The sequence below is a fragment of the Chelon labrosus genome (genome assembly GCF_963514085.1).
Source record: "Chelon labrosus genome assembly, chromosome: 2".
Lineage (NCBI taxonomy): Eukaryota > Metazoa > Chordata > Actinopteri > Mugiliformes > Mugilidae > Chelon > Chelon labrosus.
In genome coordinates, this window is record NC_140338.1 from 5,992,263 (window position 1) to 6,015,368 (window position 23,106).

General features: G+C 42.3%; 8 protein-coding genes across 8 annotated transcripts; 3 read left to right on the plus strand and 5 right to left on the minus strand.

Moving 5' to 3' along the window:
• Positions 1-1,873: 1,873 nt before the first annotated feature.
• Positions 1,874-2,705, minus strand: LOC311499300 (histone H4). Its single transcript, XM_084560235.1, has one exon. It carries the CDS (start codon positions 2,693-2,695, stop codon positions 2,384-2,386), a length of 312 nt encoding a protein of 103 aa, XP_084416361.1. The 5' UTR covers positions 2,696-2,705; the 3' UTR covers positions 1,874-2,383.
• An 891-nt stretch (positions 2,706-3,596) lies between these two features.
• Positions 3,597-4,795, minus strand: LOC311503315 (histone H2A-like). The gene has a single exon (XM_084565967.1). It carries the CDS (start codon positions 4,789-4,791, stop codon positions 4,345-4,347), a length of 447 nt encoding a protein of 148 aa, XP_084422093.1. The 5' UTR covers positions 4,792-4,795; the 3' UTR covers positions 3,597-4,344.
• A 242-nt stretch (positions 4,796-5,037) lies between these two features.
• Positions 5,038-6,684, plus strand: LOC311499228 (histone H3.2). Its single transcript, XM_084560128.1, has one exon. The coding sequence runs from the start codon at positions 5,098-5,100 to the stop codon at positions 5,506-5,508; it is 411 nt and encodes a 136-aa protein (XP_084416254.1). The 5' UTR covers positions 5,038-5,097; the 3' UTR covers positions 5,509-6,684.
• Positions 6,685-14,984: 8,300 nt separating this feature from the next.
• LOC311504204 (histone H4) lies at positions 14,985-15,639 on the minus strand. Its single transcript, XM_084567214.1, has one exon. It carries the CDS (start codon positions 15,559-15,561, stop codon positions 15,250-15,252), a length of 312 nt encoding a protein of 103 aa, XP_084423340.1. The 5' UTR covers positions 15,562-15,639; the 3' UTR covers positions 14,985-15,249.
• A 2,385-nt stretch (positions 15,640-18,024) lies between these two features.
• On the minus strand, positions 18,025-18,459 carry LOC311504103 (histone H3.2; the record flags this gene model as incomplete). The annotated part of the gene is made up of 1 exon (XM_084567080.1): positions 18,025-18,459. One exon carries the CDS (start codon positions 18,457-18,459, stop codon positions 18,049-18,051), a length of 411 nt encoding a protein of 136 aa, XP_084423206.1. The 3' UTR covers positions 18,025-18,048.
• Positions 18,460-18,834: 375 nt separating this feature from the next.
• Positions 18,835-19,431, plus strand: LOC311504129 (histone H2A-like; the record flags this gene model as incomplete). Its single annotated transcript, XM_084567123.1, has 1 exon — positions 18,835-19,431. One exon carries the CDS (start codon positions 18,835-18,837, stop codon positions 19,216-19,218), a length of 384 nt encoding a protein of 127 aa, XP_084423249.1. The 3' UTR covers positions 19,219-19,431.
• Positions 19,432-20,567: 1,136 nt separating this feature from the next.
• On the plus strand, positions 20,568-21,298 carry LOC311504157 (histone H2B-like). Its single transcript, XM_084567154.1, has one exon. The coding sequence runs from the start codon at positions 20,579-20,581 to the stop codon at positions 20,948-20,950; it is 372 nt and encodes a 123-aa protein (XP_084423280.1). The 5' UTR covers positions 20,568-20,578; the 3' UTR covers positions 20,951-21,298.
• Positions 21,299-21,628: 330 nt separating this feature from the next.
• LOC311504085 (histone H1-like) lies at positions 21,629-22,234 on the minus strand (the record flags this gene model as incomplete). Its single annotated transcript, XM_084567039.1, has 1 exon — positions 21,629-22,234. The coding sequence occupies one exon, from the start codon at positions 22,232-22,234 to the stop codon at positions 21,629-21,631; it is 606 nt and encodes a 201-aa protein (XP_084423165.1).
• Positions 22,235-23,106: the final 872 nt, after the last annotated feature.

Here is a 23,106-nt window from a genome sequence, read left to right on the forward strand (position 1 = left end):
TTGAATCAAAACTCTTCCTTTAAGTACTAATATAGAGCCCCAAAGAAAGAGAAAGGTCTCCGCCGTGTGGGACCATTTTGATCTTATATCGGCAAATAAGGTATTTGTTTTCATTTCATCCAGTTCCTCTAAGTTTCCACTTGATCTATCAGAATTCAAATCCATTTCAAAGTGACTCTTGGTTTAAATTATTCATTTTGTTTTCTGCAGGTTAAATGCCGCATTTGTTCTACGGAACTCTCTTACATAAATAAAAGCACCTCCTCAATGCTGAGGCATTACAGAGCAAGGCATGAAAATAAAGAGGCCACAAATACACCTACAATAAACACAGGTAGGTCTATACAGACATTTTACAAATTCCTCGTGGTCGCTTTATTAATAATGAATACATATATTGTTTTTATTATTTCATTTTTGACTAAACAATTTCCTTAAAGGATTAATAAAGTATTCTGATCAAGCTTCCAGGAAGCATGTGTTGGACCAGGCCGTAGTAAATTTCATCATCAAGGACTGTCAACCTTTCAGCACTGTTGAGTGAGGGCTTCAGGGAACTGCTTCAGGTCCTTGAGCCATCATATGTTTTGCCAACTAGAAAGGTTTGTATAGAAAAGGTCTACAGAAGTAATTATGTTTAATTAATTTAATATTTAATTTAAATATATTGATTTGCTTTTGGCTTAACTTTTTTTATCTTAATTTTCAGACTGCAAGAAATGGTGGGCAGAAAATATGAGGAGGAAGGAGAACGAGTGAAAATGGAAGTACAGCAAACTGTGGCAGTGAGTAGAACAGCTGACATGTGGACATCCGTGAATATGGATGCTTGCTTGGCTCTTACCTGTCACTACATTAATGAGAATATGCAGTTGTGTACATATCTGTTGGGAGTGCAACACTTTCCACAAAGTCACACTGCAGACAATTTGGCCCAAGTCAAAAGGGGCATGATGGACGACTGGGCCATAACTAATAAAGTAAAGTGTCTTGTGACCAACGCAGCACCAAACATGACTCAGTGTACAAACATCTCCATATTCGGCATTCTGTTTGCATTGCACACGCTCTAAATTAAATAGTAAAGAAGTCTTGTGATCCAATCCCTGCATTTACAGCAATCGGACACAAATCTAGGCAAATTGTAACATATTTCAGATCAAGCACCACAGCCAAAGAGATGCTTGCTCAGGTGCAGCAACAGATGGGACGGCCAACCCTGTAACTTATCAATGAGGTACCAACACACTGGAACAGCACATATCACATGCTGACAAGGCTAAATGAGGAGAAGGAACCAGTGTAATTATCTCTTGCCTCACTAACAACAGACATAACTCCACTTACGGCTGATGAGTTTAACATCATAGGAGAAACAATTCTTGTGCTTGCTCCTTTCCAGTGTAACTATTCAACTTTGCACACACAGGCAAGAATACACATCCATGAACACCTTAGGCGACAAGTCACAGACACTGCTTCCAATCTGGAGTCAATTAAGTGTGCTGACCCTGTCAACACTTCTAGACCCCGGATTTAAATCACTGGGATTTGGGAGTTCCTCCAAACTGCAGCTGTAATCGGGCGCACATCAACTGAGCCACAGCCTGGACCTTCTTCACAACAGTTATTAGTACCCACATCAGGCATGTTCAGTTTTATCAGTTTATTTGTGCATGTATTTGCTTACGAATCATGTACTGATTTGTAATTGATGACTAAAACTAAAACGCCAATTTGTTTTTTTAGATATGTGGCAGCAGCTGGACAAGGAAGTTGGCAGGCAGACCATGAACACCACAGCGGATTCAATTATTGAGGTCCAGAGATACCCTGCTGAGAGCAACCTGTCAGGATCCTAGGATCCCTTGCAACACCGGGCCAGCCAGGAACACATTCATCCAAACCTCTTCCGGTTGTCCCTACAGTTTTTACGCACACCGGCTTCTTCAGTGCCTTGCGAGCGGGTGTTCTCCAAAGCTGGAGGGCTTGCATCCACGAAACAGAATCAACTGAATGCCAAGACACTTGAAAAACTTTTCTTTAATTAAATAAAATAAATTGTAAAAGCCTCCCTGCATTGAAGACATGTTCACATGGTTTGACTGTACTTTTTAAAGATATTTTACACTTAGATTGAAAGATAAAATACACAACAAATTATATTGTGTTTATACCATGTCAGTAGAGTCTCAGCTAGGTTGCCTGCAATGATGTCTGTACTGAGTAACACAATAGGACAGTACAGTAGCGCTTAAGGAATACACGAATGAAAGGCGAAAACATCGTTAAGGACCACAAGAAGGAATTCGTGTCTTTATGTAGAGATGTGTGGCCCTTAAAAGGACCTTTGTTTTGTTTCTTTGACGAAGTTGTTGTCGGTTTAACCTCCGAAGCCGTACAGAGTACGTCCCTGCCTCTTGAGAGCATAGACCACATCCATGGCAGTCACGGTCTTCCTCTTGGCGTGCTCGGTGTAGGTGACGGCATCACGGATGACGTTCTCCAGGAAAACCTTAAGCACACCACGAGTCTCCTCGTAGATCAGACCGGAGATGCGCTTGACTCCACCACGGCGAGCCAGACGGCGGATAGCGGGCTTGGTGATTCCCTGGATGTTATCACGGAGAACTTTACGGTGACGCTTGGCGCCTCCTTTACCGAGTCCCTTCCCGCCTTTGCCTCTTCCACTCATTTTTACTGTTCAGATGATAATATCTGTTCAATAATGTCACTGCTGGACTCTCAGCTGCTTTTACAGTCTAACTGAGGACGTGATAGAAGACAGAGGCGAGACTAAACTACTTCAGGAACCATGACGACGATCATGCTCTTAAAGGGACCGCGTCCTTATTTAAAAAACACGATAAACTTACAGTAGCACAGCACGGTAAACTGAACTAATCTAAAATTCAAAAATTTATTTGTAAATTATTCATCATGATATTTAAGCAGGAATGGTTTGTTTCAACAATCAGTCAGGATTTATATACACAGAGAGCCTAAACCACTGCTCAACAAATCACAATTGTCCCATAACGTTTCAGGTGTAAAACCATGAATCACTTTCTTCATCTTTTCTTGTGACTTGTGTCAAAAACACAAATTAGACTAAAAACCAGTTATCAAGGGACTGTAATCTTAACTGGGGTCTATAGTCCTCATTTAGGAAAACACTGATTTGTGGTTTAGTGGTTAGTGTAGAGTAATGCGAGAGGCTGGGTACACCCTGGACAGACACAGGGAGAGCATGGAGAACATGCCAACTCTACACAGAAAGGCCCAGGCGTCCTGATATTACAAACTATAACTGTAAACTAACGTTCATTTGCTCTCTAAACAGAAAACGTTGCATCACTTCCTCGTTAGTATAGTGGACAGTATCTCCGCCTGTCACGCGGAAGACCGGGGTTCGATTCCCCGACGGGGAGTAACTTTTTTTTTTTTTTTTTTTAAATCAGCTGTCACTATGGTCACTAACAGGACTAAATAATATTGCTGGTGATCTTTTGGACATACACATTATTAAGGAGGTGGTCCTGTTAGGAAAAACGATATATAGTTTTACTGATATTTTAGATTATTACACTGAATAACTTTATACTGGACAGCTGGGATAGGATCCAGCAACCCTGTGACCCTTCACATGTCAACAGGTTACAGAAGATGGAATTCATATTGCGTCCGCGAAGAATTAGATCTATTCTGCTGCTGCTGTACAGGAGGAGGATGCACCAAATCCAGGACAAATAGGAATATGAGTAAATATGTTTATTTTTAAGTAAACATACAGTGCAAACATTGCAATCATGTTACAAGTCATTGCAGTGTTTGCACTGCATGTTTACAAGGTTTTACTGCTAATTACTCATATGTCTGTACAGCTAGTTTACTTTTTATTTTATTCTTATAGTGCTTGTTCTATTCTTTATATTTGCAGTTTAAGCCAGGAACTACTGCCCAACATTCCACAATGACAATAAAGGATTCTCAATTCTTTTTAATCTAGAACTGTGAAAAATGTCTTCTGGTGTATGTGAAAACAGAAGCTGTAACTACACAAATAATTTGACTGAGAAAAACAGCATGTTTACATATTCATTGGTATATTTGATGTCTAACAACTTTCATGTTCCACTCAACGATCCAGAGAAAGAAGAGAATTCTGTTTGCATAGAGTAAATCTAGTTATTTGTAATGTGTTTAACATCAAGTAGAACAAAACTTGAAATGCACCCAAGTTTATACACAACTTTACACTGAAACAGTAATAAAAGCTCTTAGAGAAGTAGTGAGTGGCTCTTAAAAGAGCCGTTGGTTTGTTGTAAACGCTGCTCCAGTGATTTACTTCTTGGCGGGCTTCTCGGTCTTCTTGGGCAGAAGGACAGCCTGGATGTTAGGCAGCACGCCGCCCTGAGCGATGGTGACTCCGCCAAGCAGCTTGTTGAGCTCCTCGTCGTTGCGGACAGCCAGCTGCAGGTGACGGGGGATGATGCGAGTCTTCTTGTTGTCACGGGCAGCGTTTCCAGCCAACTCCAAGATCTCAGCGGTCAGGTACTCAAGCACAGCCGCCAAGTAGACGGGGGCGCCGGCACCCACACGCTCCGCATAGTTGCCTTTACGCAGCAGCCTGTGAACACGGCCGACTGGGAACTGGAGTCCTGCACGAGAAGAGCGGGTCTTTGCCTTAGCTCTGGCCTTTCCTCCGGTTTTTCCGCGACCACTCATTTTTAATGTTTTCTGGAGTCGAGACTCAAAGAAAATGTGTCTCCAGCAGCAGAAACCCCCCATATATATTCACCGACAGCGGTGACGGTTCCTTACAGACCAACCAGAAAAGCTTCCTGCAGCGCACTAGGGCGGCCCTCTCTCAGTTTTAGCGGACTGTTTGAACCGACTTTTCTCCAATCAACAGCGCACGTTGTGGCGGGTTGGCTCCCCTATAGGCGGTGCTGAGCTTCAGGAGGAGCCGCTCACCAATCAGGAAGCGGAGGTCAGAAGTAGCGTCACAGTTTCACTGCCGGTCCCACAGTTTAAGAGGAGCGAATCTCTTCGTATTATTACACTTTTCTCCTGTTGGAAGAGAAAGAAGAAACTATGGCAAGAACCAAGCAGACCGCTCGTAAGTCTACCGGAGGCAAAGCCCCCAGGAAGCAGCTGGCCACCAAGGCTGCTCGTAAGAGCGCCCCAGCTACCGGTGGAGTGAAGAAACCTCACCGTTACAGGCCCGGTACCGTGGCTCTGAGAGAGATCCGTCGTTACCAGAAATCCACCGAGCTGCTCATCCGCAAGCTGCCCTTCCAGCGCCTGGTGCGAGAAATCGCTCAGGACTTCAAGACCGACCTGCGCTTCCAGAGCTCCGCTGTCATGGCTCTGCAGGAGGCTAGCGAGGCTTACCTGGTCGGTCTCTTCGAGGACACCAACCTGTGCGCCATCCACGCCAAGAGGGTCACCATCATGCCCAAAGACATCCAGCTGGCCCGTCGTATCCGTGGAGAGAGAGCTTAAGCTATCTGCTGCTCCACAAACCACAACGGCTCTTTTAAGAGCCACCTCACTCTACGCAAGAGATTACTCCTCAGTATACTTATTTTATTTATTTTTTAAAATCTACACACCCACAGTATTGTAGTATAGTCAGTTGTTTTTTTGTTTTTTTAATAATGGGACATTATTAAATGTACTGAGCCAAGCTGTTTTTAATAGTCATTATCAATATTTGCTCAAAGAATGAAACTGATCCATTTAGTAATTTTTTTAAAACAAAGTCTAACACTGCTTACATGGTACCAGTAAAACAGACTACATATTCTGCTGTCATCTTGTGGTGACTGTCAGACTGTTGGCTAGTCTACTCCGACATAATTCAGTCCTGGAGATTATTTCAAAAAAAATAAAAGGGTTTATCTAACATTCAGAGAGACCTGAGTGACCTCAATAGGATGTGATTAGAAAGATACTGTAGCCTACTTCAGAGCATTCAATGACTTGTATGCAAAAACTAAAATCTTAAAAAGGAATCCCCAAAAGAAATACAAAACAAAAAACAGTGTCTCTGCTGATCACTGAATTATTCCCTATTTCTCTAATTTAAAATCACTGTCCATAATCACACGTAGGTTTTTAAAGGTGTGTTTCACATATAACTGAGGTCCAACTTTGTCCAAACACCATGACCTCGTTGTTTTCATTGAAATGAAGTCAAATAAAGGGTCCTGCTGTAGTCACCATCAATGCCAGTCTACGCTACATCGATGTGAACTGTGTCATATTAAAGCCTTTCTGCACAGGTTGCATACAAATGAAGCAAAGCAAATTTCATTAGGCTTAGACCTGAAAAAAACATCTTTACCTTCACTTTTGTTAGTGGTTTGGTAAAAATAACCAATGCCATTGTCGACTCTGTTGTGGTTTTTTTGTACGTGCAAACAAGAGGACAGATCATAGGTGGTGGGTGAAGCGGAAGGAAGCTTTTCAACGGCCTGTTTTCCGTCTTCTATAAACCACATTGAACTCTGAAGTGACTGGTACGCATTATTTGACCTGCTGATCTGCTTCATTGTCTCTGAAGTCACAAAGGAGAGGAGCAGCGATGAGTTTAAATGCAGCAACGAGTGGATTTGTCATTGTCCTTCTCTCTCTGTCAGGTACATCTACATTCACATTCAATGTTTTACTGAGAGTGGAAACTGTAAAAAAAAAAAAAAAAAAAAAAAACTTAATGGCTGACTAGTCAAGTGAATAACAGCAAGTTTGTCCTCAATGTTGATGTTGGAAAAAATGGGGAGCTGGAACGATTCTAGGGACAGAATGGTGTTGATTAAAGTTTACTGAAGCTTCCACCTTCTATGTCCTATTGTTTTGAGTATATTAGGAGCGTGATGTTTCTGTGCTGTCTGATATTTACTCTGTAGTCACTTTTCACTCTGCAGTAACCTGATGTGACAGAGAACAGAAAGTGATCTAAGCCAGAAAAGCACATGTACTCTTATTCTTATCCTGGTCTAAACTGCTCAAGGTTCATTAGATTAGAACTTTTCTTGGTTCAATAGTTTATTACAACTCAGTGCTTATTAAGGTAATCTGTGGACATAATTTGAATGTCTTAAACTCTTCTTTTGGACTGATTATGTATGACAAAGCCTCCAATACAAGGATTTAATTAGGAAATAACTTCAATCAAGGTAAATATAATCAAAAGACATAAAACATTGTTTCAAATGAATGCAAGGACAACCTCTACCTGACACCTGTTCATTATGTGATTATTTTTCACTTTATATTTGAATGTTTAGACATACAATAATGTACGCCTTTCTGTTATTAGTTTTAGTTGCAGCAATTAGACACAACCCAAATAGAGACACAGATACTGTATATCATGAACAAAATGTTGAAAATACGATAACGAATCGTTTTGACAATGATTTTTCCAACATAACCGTGCAGTGTGATCCACTTTTACCTATTATTTTTTTAATATCTGATGTTCTCTGTGTTACAGTCGTACAGGGTGTGAAAGGCTGGTCAGTGACTTACACCTCTACTCAGATCTGTGCTCTAAAAAAATCTACAGTGGACATGAAATGCACCTACACATTCCCAGCAAAAATACAAAATCTAAATACTACAGTTCAACAAAGATTGTGGTTTACTAAAGAGAATAATAATGTTCAGGTGGATTTAAAAACAGACCCAGACTACACAGGGCGTGTGGAGTATTATTGTGATGAGAACATCTGCACTCTGAGCATTTCAAACCTGACAGAACGCGACTCGGCAGAGTATAAGTTCAGATTCACCACAAACCAACCAGGTGGAAGATTTACTGGTTTACCTGGAATCACTCTGACTATATCGGGTAAGAATTTCTTCCAACTGTTTATCACTTTGTTTCCACTCATTTGTCTTCTCAGTGTTTCACAGTTTCCTCTGACATGCGTGTCATTTCCTCACACATTTAGATCTGCAGGTAGAGGCGAGAAAGTCATCGAACCAGAAAGAGCTGACGTGTCACAGCAGCTGTAGTGTGGCTGACCATCCCTCATGTGTTTGGTACAATAATGGACAGAAAATGGAGGAAGAGTCCTCTTCGTGTAGAATATATGTCAGCGGTGGCGACAGCTATTCCTGTGCTGTCAAAGGACACGAGGGTTACCGCTCTGCTCCAGTGTGTGAGTTTACTCCACAAGTGTCACTATGAAAATTTACAAGAGAGAAGATTTTAACATCAAAACCTCAGGGGAGAATAAACCTCCACATCATATTTAATATTTGAGCAACTTTTCACAAAACTTTAACTTCCTACGAGTCACTTTTTGATTTACAAAAAAACGTCCTGGCAATAGACAGACATATCAGACCAGCAAAGCTCACTCCAAAAGCAAGACTAATAATAGCCCGAGCACAGCAAAAAAAAAACACTTATACTTGGAAACTTATTTTCATTTTGATGTTAATTTATTTCAATTTCCTGTCTTCTCCTCTAGATCCTCCAAAACGGACTTCCGTGTCAGTGAGTTCCGCTGGTGAGATAGTGGAGGGCAGTTCAGTGACTCTGACCTGTAGCAGTGATGCCAACCCAGCAGCTAACTACACCTGGTACAAGGAGAAGTGTCATACATGTCACAGTAAAGAACCACACCTTGCCTTCAGCTCCATCCAGTCCTCTGACTCTGGACAGTATTACTGTATAGCTGAGAACGTGCTGGGCAGCAGGGTATCCGAATACAACTTCATTAATGTCAAATGTGAGTGCAAATTAATTCCACTGACATATGTCTGAGATGTTACAAAGCTTCCCTCTTTGACAGAATGTCCATGTAATCGTTGAAGAACTGGAGAGAAGGGGGCAGAGATACCTACAAAACCAAGACATAAAACACATTAATTTTGCCAGCTGCCATTGAAAATGTGTTGTAGCTTGAACACCACAACATCATTTAAGTCCTGCAAGTTGTGAGGTGGCATCCATCCATCGATCCGACTTGTTTGTCCAGTACATCCCACGGATTCTGGATTGCAGTGAGATCTTGGGAATTTAGGGGCCAAGTCAACACCTTGAAGTCATGGAATACCGTTTCCGTAAAATAGTTAACATGGTCTACAACAATGTCTATGTAGGTGGTATGACTCAAACTAAGACCCAAATGAATGGCAGGATGCAAGGTCTCCCAACCAAACCTTGTTCAAATCATCACACTGCCTTAGCTTACCTTCTTCCCTTAGTACATCCTTGGACCACTGCAGACTGGGAACACCACACAAGAGCTGGAGATTTCTGCAGTGGACCGGTGGTCAGCATGGACACCCTGACTGGTCTGCAACACCACAACAAACTACAATGAACTGTGTGTTGTGATATCTTTCTATCAGAGCCAGCTCTAACTTTTACAACAGCTTGTCTGCTGGGTTGAACCACATAGTGCCCGTCCAATTGCATTGGTCTTGTATTTATATAGCACTATTCTAACTTTTGGAAATCAAAACACTTTACAGTCACAATCTACGCACTCATCCATACGAGTGCACACACATTTATACACTGACAGGTGCATTGAAAGCAAAATAATCAGTGTTATTTATTTCACTTCCCCGGGGGCATAGCTGATTGTTGTACTCATAAATATATCCACATGGAGGTGCTTGATGCTGTGGAATTGTTGATGGTTGTAGAGATGCCTTAAGATGTGTGGCTTGATGAGTCTGTTGCCCAGTTTGTTTACTTTTTTTTCATATGAACTACTGATCAACTTTTCTTACTATTTATCTCATCTAGATCCTCCAAAGCCTCCCTCTGTGTCAATGAATCCCTCTGGTGCGATAATGGAGGGCAGCTCTGTGACTCTGACCTGTAGCAGTGACGCTAACCCGGCAGCTAACTACACGTGGTACAACGAGAATGGTAGCAAACCTCTCAGCGAAGAACCACAGCTTAATTTCACCTCCATCCAGCTCTCTGACTCTGGAGAGTATCATTGTGCAGCAGAGAATGAACTTGGGACAAGAACGTCAGCAATCATTCGTATTGACGTTCAATGTAAGTGAAGCAGCTTATTATAAAGTCAATATTTCAACCAGGAACTTGTTGACATGAGCTAGGACGAGTTAAGAAAAGATAGGACGAGAAGAGATGAGGTAAAACTCTGAGATTAGATTAGATGAGAAAGAATGAGACGAAATAAGATAAACTGACATGAAATGAGATGATTAGACAAGACAATACAAGACGGGATAGGATAGGACTGGATTGGAATGAGATGAGATGAGACTTTATTGAACCCCAATGGGCAATTTAGCTTTGCATAAATACAGGTTACACACATATTTATATATAAAGTAAAACTATTATGGGCACATCACAAAGTTGCAGTGGCTGCACCAAGTTTAAGTAACTACTACAGTTTGGTAAGCAATCAAACAAGCTAAGCAGAAAGTGAGGATTGAAGCGAAGGAGATTATATACACTGTTATATCATAAATAATGCCAACACCAATGGGAGTATTGCTAATAAGAAAACAAATACAGCACAGAAATTACATAATGGTAAAATACCTGGGATAAATGTGTTGCATTTAAGAAAAGAGAAAGGAACCTCAAACTTCCCACCAGTCCCCTAGAACTGAAGAAACTACTCGGATGAGTGGTGAAACGTCTTCTCAAAAAACTCACCTTTTTTTAAACTTTGTTGGATAAAAGAGAAGGGAGCAGATATTATTGCACAGAATGAAATGAATTCCTGAAATGCAGACAGACATGTTGTCTAGAGGGTGTTTGTGGAACTTCATTCGTGGCGGAAAAAGCAGCAGTGCTATGAGCTAGAAAACTGATTTACGAATCATTTTACTAACACACATCTCTGTTTGTCTTCTTTGTAGGGGAACTGCAAAAGATAATAAATATCTGTAGGTGGATTCTGTTGGCCCCGTTGGCTATTTCTCTTCTCGTCTTGCATCTGTGCTTGAGGTAAAACAATAGAAATCCATCAGTTCACTGCCTTCTAATTTCTTCTTCAGATTTCCTTCAGTTTAAATGTCATTTGGATGAAAATTCAAGTTGTTGTGTACAGGAAGAAGAAAAAAAACGTGGGTGTAAAAAGTCAAGTGAATGAACCTGCAGAGATGATTGAGGTGAGAGCATGGGCGTCACACCCGTGGGGGATGGGGGTGTTGCACACCCCCACTTTTTTAACAAGCTGATTTCATCCCCCCCACTTTTTCCTAAGTTATTAAACCGTTTGCCCGCCCTGGCTGTGTACCAGCGTACTGAAATGGAGCGCACCTCAGTCCCCCAGACAGTTAGATTGATTGACAGCCATCCAGCCAATCACAGTCATTTGACCAAACCCACTAGTCCCGGCCGCACGGCAAAGTAAACGCTAAAGCCGAAATTATGCTTCCGCGTTGACACAGCGCGTCCGTGCGTACGGACCTATTACGGACCTATTGCGTCCTTGCGGACCCCCGTGCGTCCTACGCAAGGGCCAGACGCGCACCTCCCAAAAATCCTCGACGCGCACCTCCCAAAAATCCTCGACGCGCGTCGAGGCGACGCAACAGCAACGCAGCGGCAACGCAGCGGCATTGGCTGTGATTGGTCCGCTAACTACATCCGCTGGAGACCGCTTTTCCGGTTTCCACTCATAAACATAATTGTCTCCTTTGTCGTGCCCTAATTTGCAATAGAAGTATTTCTTCCTCTGCTTGAATAATTTGGAGCTCCAACGCCAGTCTCTCTGTCTCGGTGTCCATCGTTCACTGTGACTACGGCAAAAGCCGGAAGGTAAATAACGAGGCGAGATAGTCACAAGAGTCTCGGTCGGTCGGTCACAAAAAAATCATAGCGCCCTCTACCGGTGTGGCATGCATTTCGACACGTAGAACCATCACGGTCTCACGACTGCGTCCGAGCAACTGCGTGGCCATTGCGTGACCATTGCGTGATCACTACGGGAAGCATAATCTAACCTTAACACGGAGCTGACGACCCGTCACTCGCAGCAGCAGACAGCGAACAGAGCAGAGGTATGAAACGGTAATTTAACTAGTTAATAATGTCAAATCTGTAAATAACGAAACTATTAAGCAAGCCAGGTGGCAAACAAAGTTAATGCAAAGTTTTGCAAGCATTATTCTTTTTGTTATCAATGCCAAAAAGGAAAGGCAGCAGAAGATTGACTTATTTTCCCACTCAAGTTGTCATGTAATTAGGTGACAGGAGGGAAACAGAAAGCTGTCAATCCATAAATGCACTAATTCAATTTTGTAGTAGTACATATTCTTGCATTAATGCCATATAGGTGTTCATTTATGTAACTTAAAGCTGTTTGTTGGAGCTTAAAACCTTTTCAATGAAAAAAATCCCCTACATCAACTCATCCCTGTTACTGCTCTCAGAAACTAGAAAAGAACAGAAGACAATGAAATGCAATAAAACTATTAAAATCTTAAATAATAAGAGGAATAAAATAATAATATAGAGTACGATAAAGGCTAGGATGAAAAAATAGTTAAAACAGATTAGAGCAACAAAACATATGTGAAATAATAAAAAGCAGATAAAAGAACAAGAAAAGAAAGGAATGTTTCCTCATCAAAATCAAGGCTGTAGAGGTTTGTTCTAAGTTTACATAAAATATTTCAACACTTCCATGTTCAGGAATATTAACATTGAGTTCTTTATGTAGGATGAGGAAGGGAAGTCCAGGCAATGCAATATTATTTGCATATCCTGATGAAGAAAATCTAGAAAGAGACTGAAACAGGGGCCAAAGGCGGTTGCGGTGCTCATGTGCTACCCCTAGAACCCCCCACACTTTTAAAATTGCTGCTCCACCCCTGGGTGAGAGATCCTGTCAACAAAACCTTCTCTATGGCATGCTCATGAATGGGTTTGTGACTGCAGTGCAATTCAGCGGATAATATTTAGTTTTAAGTGTGCATGTTTCATTAATGAAGCTCTTTTAATCTCATTATGGTGTCTCTCTTTATTAGTTTGACTCTCATCCGATTTATGAGAACCGGACTGTCTTCGCTACAGCACACTGTAGCACACTGTAGCGAGGACCTGCAGTGAAGTCCAGGCAGTTAGCGGTTACAGCCCCCTGACACACTTGATGCGATGTGTTTTTCTTCAGCCGCTGTTGACCCAATGGAAAGAGAACAAACGAAAGCCAGTATGTACGAAACTGTCAACTCAGGATTCATTAGTAGATTTTTGTCCTCGAGGGTCCCTCTAATTAATCAAGAGTCTTTATTGTCATTATGAGAACATGGCGACATTTTGCAGAGACTCCCGGCTTAAAAGGCACACATATAAATAAGATAACATTTAAATAAAACACCTTTAAAAATGAGAGTCTATGATTTTACATTTCAAGTTTAAAGTTATACATTACATTTGTATTAATATTGTTAAGTGCTATGTGTAATTTTTACAGTTTTTACAAAAATACATTTCACTCTGCGTTGTATGATGTATAACTGTGCATGTGACAAATAAAACTTTATAAATCTTATCTCTTATCTTATGAGATGTTGTGAGTGGGTGATTGTCTTACTGCTGAGGACTGGTGGTCTGTGAACCCTGCTTCCCCTGGTGATTGTCAGCAGGGGTAAGTGTGTGTATGTTAGAAGGTGTGTGTGTGAGGAGGTGAGTGTGTGTGTGGCCGGAGGGGGGAGGGGTGCATGTGTGAGGGTTCTGTGGGGGGATGGGATGTGAGTGCTTTGCTACAGGGGGTGCAATTGCTTTCACAGCTCTGGGGAAGAAGCTGTCCGTGAGTTAGTTTGTGGTTGTTTTAACGTTCCTGTACCGCTTTCCTAATGAAAGTGGTACAAACAGTGCGTTGTCCGGGGTATGTGGGGCCCGTCGCAATGCGTCTGCCCCTCTTCTGGACTTGGGCAGTGTAAACTGAGTGCAGATCTGGTAGACTATAGCCCACAATCCCCGGTGCTGTCCTCACCACCTGGGCTAAGTCCTTCCTGTCCTGTGCAGTACAGCTGCCATAACACACTGTCACACTGAGACCCAGGATGCTTTCGATCGTGGCTCTGTAAAAGTTTGCGAGTAGCTGAGAAGATATTCCAGTCTGCTTCAATTTCCAGAGGAAGAAGAGCAGTTGCTGGGTCTTCTTTGCCAGGTGTGAAGTGTTCACAGGAAATATGGATTCCCAGGAACTTTATGCTGCCTCCCCATGTATGCAGAGAGGAGCGTGTTCAGTCTTTCTGGACCACCTGTAATCCACTATGGCCTAATTAGTCTTGCTAATGTTCAGGATAAGATTATTCCTGGAATACCAGATTCAATATTGTCAGATACTCTGTAACGATGCAGCATCATTACCAGTACTGACATTCTTGGAGCATGGTGCCCACTCAACTTCACAGAAGCAAAATAACAAAACAGAGTAAAATAAAGTATAATAATAATAATAATAATAATAAAAAGAGATAGAAAGAAAGATTGATATGCGTCAGATTCTGGACCTCTTCTCTGTAGCGCATTGTTGGATATGAGACTCACCATGGTGCTAACATAGGTATTAGGATGCTACAGATGAGTCAGGACTGTGTGGAGTGGTAGCAAAATGGCACCATCATGTATTTTCAAATTTGTTTGTTTTGTTTTTTTTCTGCAGTCTGTATAAAAGTCTGTATTTGTTACAACACTTTGTAGTCTAACCCTTCAGAGTCACCAGGACTGTGTAAACTGTCATCAAAGTTAAAACAGATGTTCGTGTTCTCTACATAATTAACTTTAATTTGATATCACCAAGTCTATATGGGGTGCCTATTTACCTCCAATTAGGTGTGATTTTTTTCAGTCACTTTTACCAAATGTGATATCTAAACATTAAATATCAATGTTATAACGAGTGCTCAGTAAATATTTAGCTAATATCCTAACTTTAGAAACAGCACCCCATAAGTTCAAGTTTTTTAACTTCATAATAATGTTTCTATTTTGCAAAAACGTTGGTACTAAGGATTTAGTGCTCTAGTTGGTTGCTAAACTACAGAGTTTGCTACAGAAGAGAAAGAACAAAGGCCTAAACTTCTCACTCCACATTTATTCAAGCATACTTTAAATTGTCTGGACGTGGTATAATCCTGGTATCTGCTTAGATTTAATTTCAACAATTAATATCAAGTTATTTTTCTATTCAGATCATTAATTTAGGACAAAGCTCTTCGTGTAGAGATGTGTGGCCCTTAAAAGGACCTTTTTGTTGAGTTGCAGCCGTTGGTAGTTTAGCCTCCGAAGCCGTACAGAGTACGTCCCTGCCTCTTGAGAGCATAGACCACATCCATGGCAGTCACGGTCTTCCTCTTGGCGTGCTCGGTGTAGGTGACGGCATCACGGATGACGTTCTCCAGGAAAACCTTAAGCACACCGCGAGTCTCCTCGTAGATCAGACCGGAGATACGCTTGACTCCACCACGACGAGCCAGACGGCGGATAGCGGGCTTAGTGATTCCCTGGATGTTATCACGGAGAACTTTACGGTGACGCTTGGCGCCTCCTTTACCGAGTCCTTTCCCACCTTTGCCTCTTCCACTCATTTTCACTGTTCAGATGATATCTGTCCAATAATGTCTCTGCTGGACTCACAGCTGCTTTTACAGTGTAACTGAGGACGGGATAGAAGACAGGGGTGAGACTAAACGTCTTCAGGAACTACGACAACAACCCCGAGAGACATAGAAACAAAACACCCTCCTCTTAAAGGGACCGCGTCCTCAACATCCCTTATTGGTTATTGGGGACAGATGTTTAGACCAGTGTTTTTCAACCTTTTTTGAGCCAAGGTACATTTTGTTTTGTTTTTTCATTGAAAAAATCACAAGGCACACCACCAACCGAAAATGCTAAAAAAAAAAAAAAAAAAAAAAAGAAAGAAACTCTGTAGCCTACATTAACAATATAATATAATTCTTGTCAAAGTGTCTTGAATAGGAATCAAATAAACACAAAGAAAAAAAGTCTTATATATACATATGTATACACACACTTGACAATGGCATATTATTTGCAGACAATAATTAATTTGTTAGCAAAAATTGTTTTTTTAGATCAATTAGGTGAAATTGGATAATTTCCCATGGCACACTTGACAATCTCTCACGGCACAGTGTGCTACGGCACAGTGGTTGAAAAACACTGGTTTAGACTGTGTTGTAAACTGTTGCCACTGTATCAGTCCACCTCCAGTGTTTAGAGAAGGATTTTCTGTCTTGACATAGGTGGCTAGCTATCTTTCAAACCATCTGTCTTCAAAAATGTCGATGTTTGTTTTTTATTGACTTTGTGTTGACTGAGAGAATGTGGGCTTTGAGCTTTCTATTGGGTTGTATGCAGTCTAATTAGGTATGGTATCTGTCGACTTTACACCCTTGACATTGTTGTAATGCAAACGTGTTTGACACCTCCACCACCACCTTTGACACCAAGGGGTTTCTAACATCTTTCACACACTCCTTCTCGGGTAATGACCAGTCTTCAAACATCCAAAGCACAGTTTATCTACCAGCACAAACATGACAAGATCTTGAACTGTTATTTAAAAAAAATAAAAAATGTTCTGCTCTCTGCAAGCAGAAAGTGCACGGTGGGATGCTACTCTGTTTAGTGTTTGTGGACAGTGTCTTGGTTTTGTGGGTGCCTTATTTAATTATTTTTTTTTAGTCTACACTGTTGACGGTTTATACCGAGTTATAGGATTGGCTTCCTTGATTGTGATGTAGTTGGATGTTTATTGGTGCACCAGTATATGGTGAGGTCACTGACACCTATACTCAGCCCTTGCCGCATATTATGCTGCTAAGCCACAGGTGTCAAAGTGATCCGTGAAAGGGCCGCTGTGGCTGCAGGTTTTCATTCCAACCATGCAGCAGCACACCTGACTTGGCTTAATCAATCAACTGAACTGAAGCAGTCCAACGTTTGCAGGCGGCTGTGGCTCAGTAGGTAGAGCGGGTTGTCCACGAACCAGAGGGTTAGCGGTTTGATCCCCGGAACGTGCCACATGCTGAAGTGTCCTTGAGCAAGACACTGTTGCTCCCAGTGTGTGGCACTGGTGTGTGAATGTGTGTATGCTTGTGTGAACGAATGGGTAGATGTGTCTGAGACTGTAAAGCGCTTTGAGTGCCAATAGGTAGAAAAGCGCTATATAAAAGCAAGGCCATTTACCATTTACCATTACCCTAAATCCTACTTTGAACTTATTGTGTGCATTAAGTGTTTTGTACTATTTGCATTGTTTGTACTGTTTGCACTCTACCAAAGAGCATGGAATTATTTCCCCAGAAATTATAAATAGATAATACAAATAGTTTGCATGCTCTCCCTGTGTCTGCGTGGGTTGTCTCCAGGTAGTCCAGCTTCTTCCCACCATCCAAAAACATGCTCATTAGGTTAATTAGGTGATTCTAAATTGGCCGTAGGTGTGAGTGTGAATGATGGATAGACAACTTTATTGAACCCTTTGGGAGGTTGAGGAATTGTCAGAATGGTTGTATGTCTGTGTTACCCCTGTGATAACCTATCCAGGGTGTACCTCTCTCACCCAATGACAGCTGGGATAGGATCCAAACCCTGTGACCCTTCATAGGACAAGCAGTTAGAGAAGATGAATGAATGTTAAATCTAAATAGAGTAGATTTAAACAGAAAAAATAAATAGAATTGTAATTGTAGAGAGTCACCACAAGATGGGAGCAGAACACTGTCAGTACAAAGTAGAGAATAAATTAATCAACACTGAGAAGCGTTTTAAATATAGCCTCACTGATGAAATGTGTAGGTTAAGGGTCAATACGTTGATAAGACTTTAAAGTAGCTCTTAAAATTTCTAATAGAAATAAAAAAAAAAAAAAAAAAAAAAAAAACTGTCTCAGAGTTTTATACAACAAATATTCCAACTGGATTAAATTAGAATCAGTAATATTTCATACAAGTTAAATATGTAAAGTATACTGAGAGGAGCAATCTCTTGAGTAGAGTGAGGTGGCTCTTAAAAGAGCCGTTGTGGTTTGTGGAGCAGCAGATAATTTAAGCTCTCTCTCCACGAATGCGGCGGGCCAGCTGGATGTCTTTGGGCATGATGGTGACCCTCTTGGCGTGGATGGCGCACAGGTTGGTGTCCTCGAAGAGACCGACCAGGTAAGCCTCGCTGGCCTCCTGCAGAGCCATGACAGCGGAGCTCTGGAAGCGCAGGTCGGTCTTGAAGTCCTGAGCGATTTCTCGCACCAGGCGCTGGAAGGGCAGCTTGCGGATCAGCAGCTCGGTGGATTTCTGGTAGCGACGGATCTCTCTCAGAGCCACGGTACCGGGCCTGTAACGATGAGGTTTCTTGACTCCACCGGTAGCTGGGGCGCTCTTGCGAGCAGCCTTGGTGGCCAGCTGCTTCCTGGGGGCTTTGCCTCCGGTAGACTTACGAGCGGTCTGCTTGGTTCTTGCCATAGTTTCTTCTTTCTCTTCCAACAGGAGAAAAGTGTAATAACCAGAAAGAGAGTCGCTCGTTTTTAAGTGTGGGACCGGCAGTGAAACTGTGACGCTGCTTCGGACCTCCGGTTCCTGATTGGTGAGCGGCTCCTCCTGGAGCTCAGCACCGCCTATAGGGGAGCCAACCCGCCCCAATGTACGCAGTTCATTGGCCAAAAATCGGTTCAAAAAGTCCGCTAAAACTAAGAAAAGGACCGCCCTCTGCTGCTCTTTCGGAAGCTTTTTTGGTTGGTTTTGTCGGTAACCGTCCCCGCTGTCGGTGAATATATATAAGGGGGTTTCTGCTGCTGGAGACACATTTTCTTTGAGTCTCGACTCCAGAAAACGTTAAAAATGAGTGGTCGCGGAAAAACCGGAGGAAAGGCCAGAGCTAAGGCAAAGACCCGCTCTTCTCGTGCAGGACTCCAGTTCCCAGTCGGCCGTGTTCACAGGCTGCTGCGTAAAGGCAACTATGCGGAGCGTGTGGGTGCCGGCGCCCCCGTCTACTTGGCGGCTGTGCTTGAGTACCTGACCGCTGAGATCTTGGAGTTGGCTGGAAACGCTGCCCGTGACAACAAGAAGACTCGTATCATCCCCCGTCACCTGCAGCTGGCTGTCCGCAACGACGAGGAGCTCAACAAGCTGCTCGGCGGAGTCACCATCGCTCAGGGCGGCGTGCTGCCCAACATCCAGGCTGTTCTTCTGCCCAAGAAGACCGAGAAGCCCGCCAAGAAGTAAATCACTGGAGCAGCGTTTACAACAAACCAACGGCTCTTTTAAGAGCCACTCACTACTTCTCTAAGAGCTTTTATTACTGTTTCAGTGTAAAGCTGTAAATTAAATAAGGTCAACATGAAATATAGATAGATGGACAACTTTATTGATCCCTATGGGAGGTCCCCGCAGGGAAATTGACTAATTGACATATACAAAGTAGGCTATAATAAACTGTAAATGGTATAAAATATACATATTATATAATATGTTAACATACAATATTTACAATAATATGGATATGAAGATATGTGACAATATAGAATACAAAATGGTCGTAGTCTTTATAGCAACTACATTTTCTTTTCGCAGATATAGGTAGGTTCATCGTAAAAACTAGTTCCTGTGACAAACATTACAAAAGCCACTTGAAGAACTGTATGTCAACTAGATAGATGGATACTACTGCTCAACATGTTTTATTTATCAGTATCCTCATTTATATACTTGCAATTTCTGCTTTCAAACACACCATAACACACTGTAACAGATGAATTCTCTGCGTCGTGGAGTATTCAACCTTTTCACATAATATAAACCTATTCAATGCAATAATTAAAAAAAATCAACCTCAGCATAAAACGCTGTTTCTGTAACTGGACCACCTTCTTAATAATGTGTGGGTTTCCCTTGTGCTTCCGAAACAGCAGAATATTGCATTGTCACAAGATGGTCATAATTTCAGTGGTCATAATGCTGAGGCAAATCGGGAAAAAGGAAACGTTCCTCCCCGTCGGGGAATCGAACCCCGGTCTTCCGCGTGACAGGCGGAGATACTGTCCACTATACTAACGAGGAGTGGTGTACAATGTTCTTTGATCCTGTGTGAACTCTGGAATGTGTGGAATGTTATTGACGGACTCAACTGTGTTCAAAAATGTGTACTTATCAGTGAGGCTGCAGTGAACATGAACCCCTTTGTAGCAATTACAGTAACTCAAAGTTTTTGCTGCCGCTCAGAAATGTCAGCAAGTTTAGGATAATTTTAGCCCACGTTTTGCGGCATCACTCGTTTTCTCTTAAGAATCTGAATAATTAAATAAATCAAGTTAAAATTGTATCCGGGACAAAACAATGGGGCACTGGTGGATACGTCTTTTTTCAATGAAGACATTCATTGTATTTTTAACTGTGACTTAACTTCACGTTTAGAATCCTTTTGGTTAAGGCGGGAACAACAGTTATGGTGCGCATGCTCAGTCACTCTTGTAAAGATAACCAATCGTTTTTGAGCAACAACATAGTGCTATTTGCATGCAGTGGATATAAATTGGCAGCTCTGAGCCTCTAAAACTATCCTTTTCAGGAACTCCAACATTGAATCATGCCTGATCCAGTCAAAGCACCCAAGAAGGGCTCCAAGAAAGCCGTCTCTAAGACCGTGTCTAAGACCGGCAAGAAGAGGAGAAAGTCCAGGAAGGAGAGCTATGCCATCTACGTGTACAAGGTGCTGAAACAGGTCCACCCTGACACCGGTATCTCCTCTAAGGCTATGGGTATCATGAACTCGTTCGTGAGTGACATCTTCGAGCGTATCGCCGGTGAGTCTTCTCGTCTTGCTCACTACAACAAACGCTCCACCATCACCTCCAGGGAGATCCAGACCGCTGTCCGCCTTCTGCTGCCCGGTGAGCTGGCCAAGCACGCCGTGTCTGAGGGAACCAAGGCTGTCACCAAGTACACCAGCTCCAAGTAAACTACTGTTTACTGGAAACACAAAAAGGCCCTTTTCAGGGCCACACACTTGCAACAAAGGGCTTTACTCCTTGAATATCTCGTTTTGTACTGAATTTAATATTGGAATATATTGTGTTGACAGTTTATGCATGTAGGTAATGAGTTGGACTAACAAATTATCTAATTCTATGTTCTTATATTTAACTAATGCAGTACAGTCTAGATGGTACCTGCATGAACCATGTAGCACAGCTGGGTGGGTTGGAGAATCCCTGCTCCATTGTAACCTTACTGGTGCTGGCTTATCTAGTAGCAATGATGTCTGTGATAACAGAAAACCCTTGTGTAACACCTGTCAGTTGTCAACTTGTGTAGAACATTTATTTATTTTTGATTTGAAATTAATAAAGCTGGGCTTACTTTTATATTATACTAGTGATCTTGTAATGTCGGTGTAAAAATACTGTAGCAAAGCTGACTCTCCCCCCCCAATGAATCCTGTCTGAATATATATATAAAAATTGTATGTTTTGTTACAAACCTATGATAAATAGGTGTATTAATTTGATATATTTACAGAATAATACAATAAAGACTAAGTATATAAGTGATATAGTTGATGAGAGGAATGATTTCTTAGAGGATCGTGTGGGTGGCTCTTAAAAGAGCCTTTGAGGAGTTGTGACCTTTCAGGAGCTCACTTCTTCTTGGCTGCTGTCTTCTTGACTTTGGGCTTGGCTGCCTTCTTGGCAGGAGTTTTCTTGACTGCAGGGGCCTTCTTGACCACCTTCTTGGGGCTCTTGGCAGCCTTCTTGGGGCTCTTTGTTGCCTTCTTGGGGCTCTTGGCTGCTTTCTTAACTGCTGCGGGCTTCTTGACTTTCTTGGGAGATTTCTTAGCAGCTGCTGGCTTCTTGGCTGCTGCTGCTTTGGGCTTTTTAGCCACTACGGGCTTCTTGGCTTTAGGTGCAGCTTTCTTCACAGGTTTCTTTGCCTTGCTTTCAACCTTCTTGTTCATCTTGAAGGATCCAGAGGCTCCAATCCCCTTGGTCTGGACCAGAGTCCCCTTGGCCACCAGGCTCTTGATGGCGGTCTTTACGCGGGCCTTGTTCTTGTCCACGTCGTATCCACCGGCAGCCAGAGCCTTCTTGAGGGCGGCTGCAGACACGCCGTTCCGCTCCTTGGAAGCGGCCACAGATTTAACGATCAGCTCGCTAACAGTGGGACCGACCTTCTTCGGTTTGGAAGCCTTCTTCTTGGCGGCTTTAGCCGGAGCGGGAGCCGGAGCTGGAGCTACTTCTGCCATTGTCCTTGTGTTGTTTGTCGTTATTCAACGAGAGTCAGACTGATGAGAAACTCTGAGCAGGAGGCGGTACTTAAACACACCATGAGAACCGTAGAGACTCAGCCCAGCCCCGGCTCTCCTGTGTGCAGACTGAATGTCGCTGCTTGTGTTTTCTCTGAAGAGATTCAAGAGAAATAAAATAGTGTTGGAGCAAAGATGCGACCTGAAAATGAAGGTGAACATAGCGGACTTGTGTCTCTTCGTGTTCAGCTCAGATTGAGCTCTGATGGTGGCGATATTTTGTTCGTGGAACCTCCAAACTTCCCCGAGTCACCGCGGTGCTCGGCGCTGCTCGTCGACTTTTCCAACTCATTTCGCTCTTAAAATGATTTCACATTCATCACGGATCCGTACAAGTCCGTTTTCCAGCTGAGCCACATGTTTGTTCAGAGACTCAGAGTAAAAACAACCGTAATTAGTCCGTCCATTTAAAATAAATTGACGATGTTGTGTCAGCAGCAAACACACTGACGGCTGTGGAGGCTGATGGAGCAGGCAGACTTCGATCAGAGCTGCTTTCTGTCAACGTTTCTTCTTATCAAAACTTTTAATACTTTTGTAATGTCTGAATTCATTTTAAAGTTAAGTGTTTCTTATAAATCCAACGAATCAAAAGAACAATTGACTTTAATTGTCTCCAACAAGACATGAATAGTCCTTCCTAACAACGTTTTCTACAAGGTGGAAACTTTCTGTGCAACAAACCCCCCAGGAGTATCCTCTAACAAAGATTAATCTGAGGCAGTTTAATTTTATCGACTGAACTGAAGCAGGGTTAATTTATTTCTCTTTGTTCCACATTCAATGTCTATTATCCAGCCTCAAAGAGGACA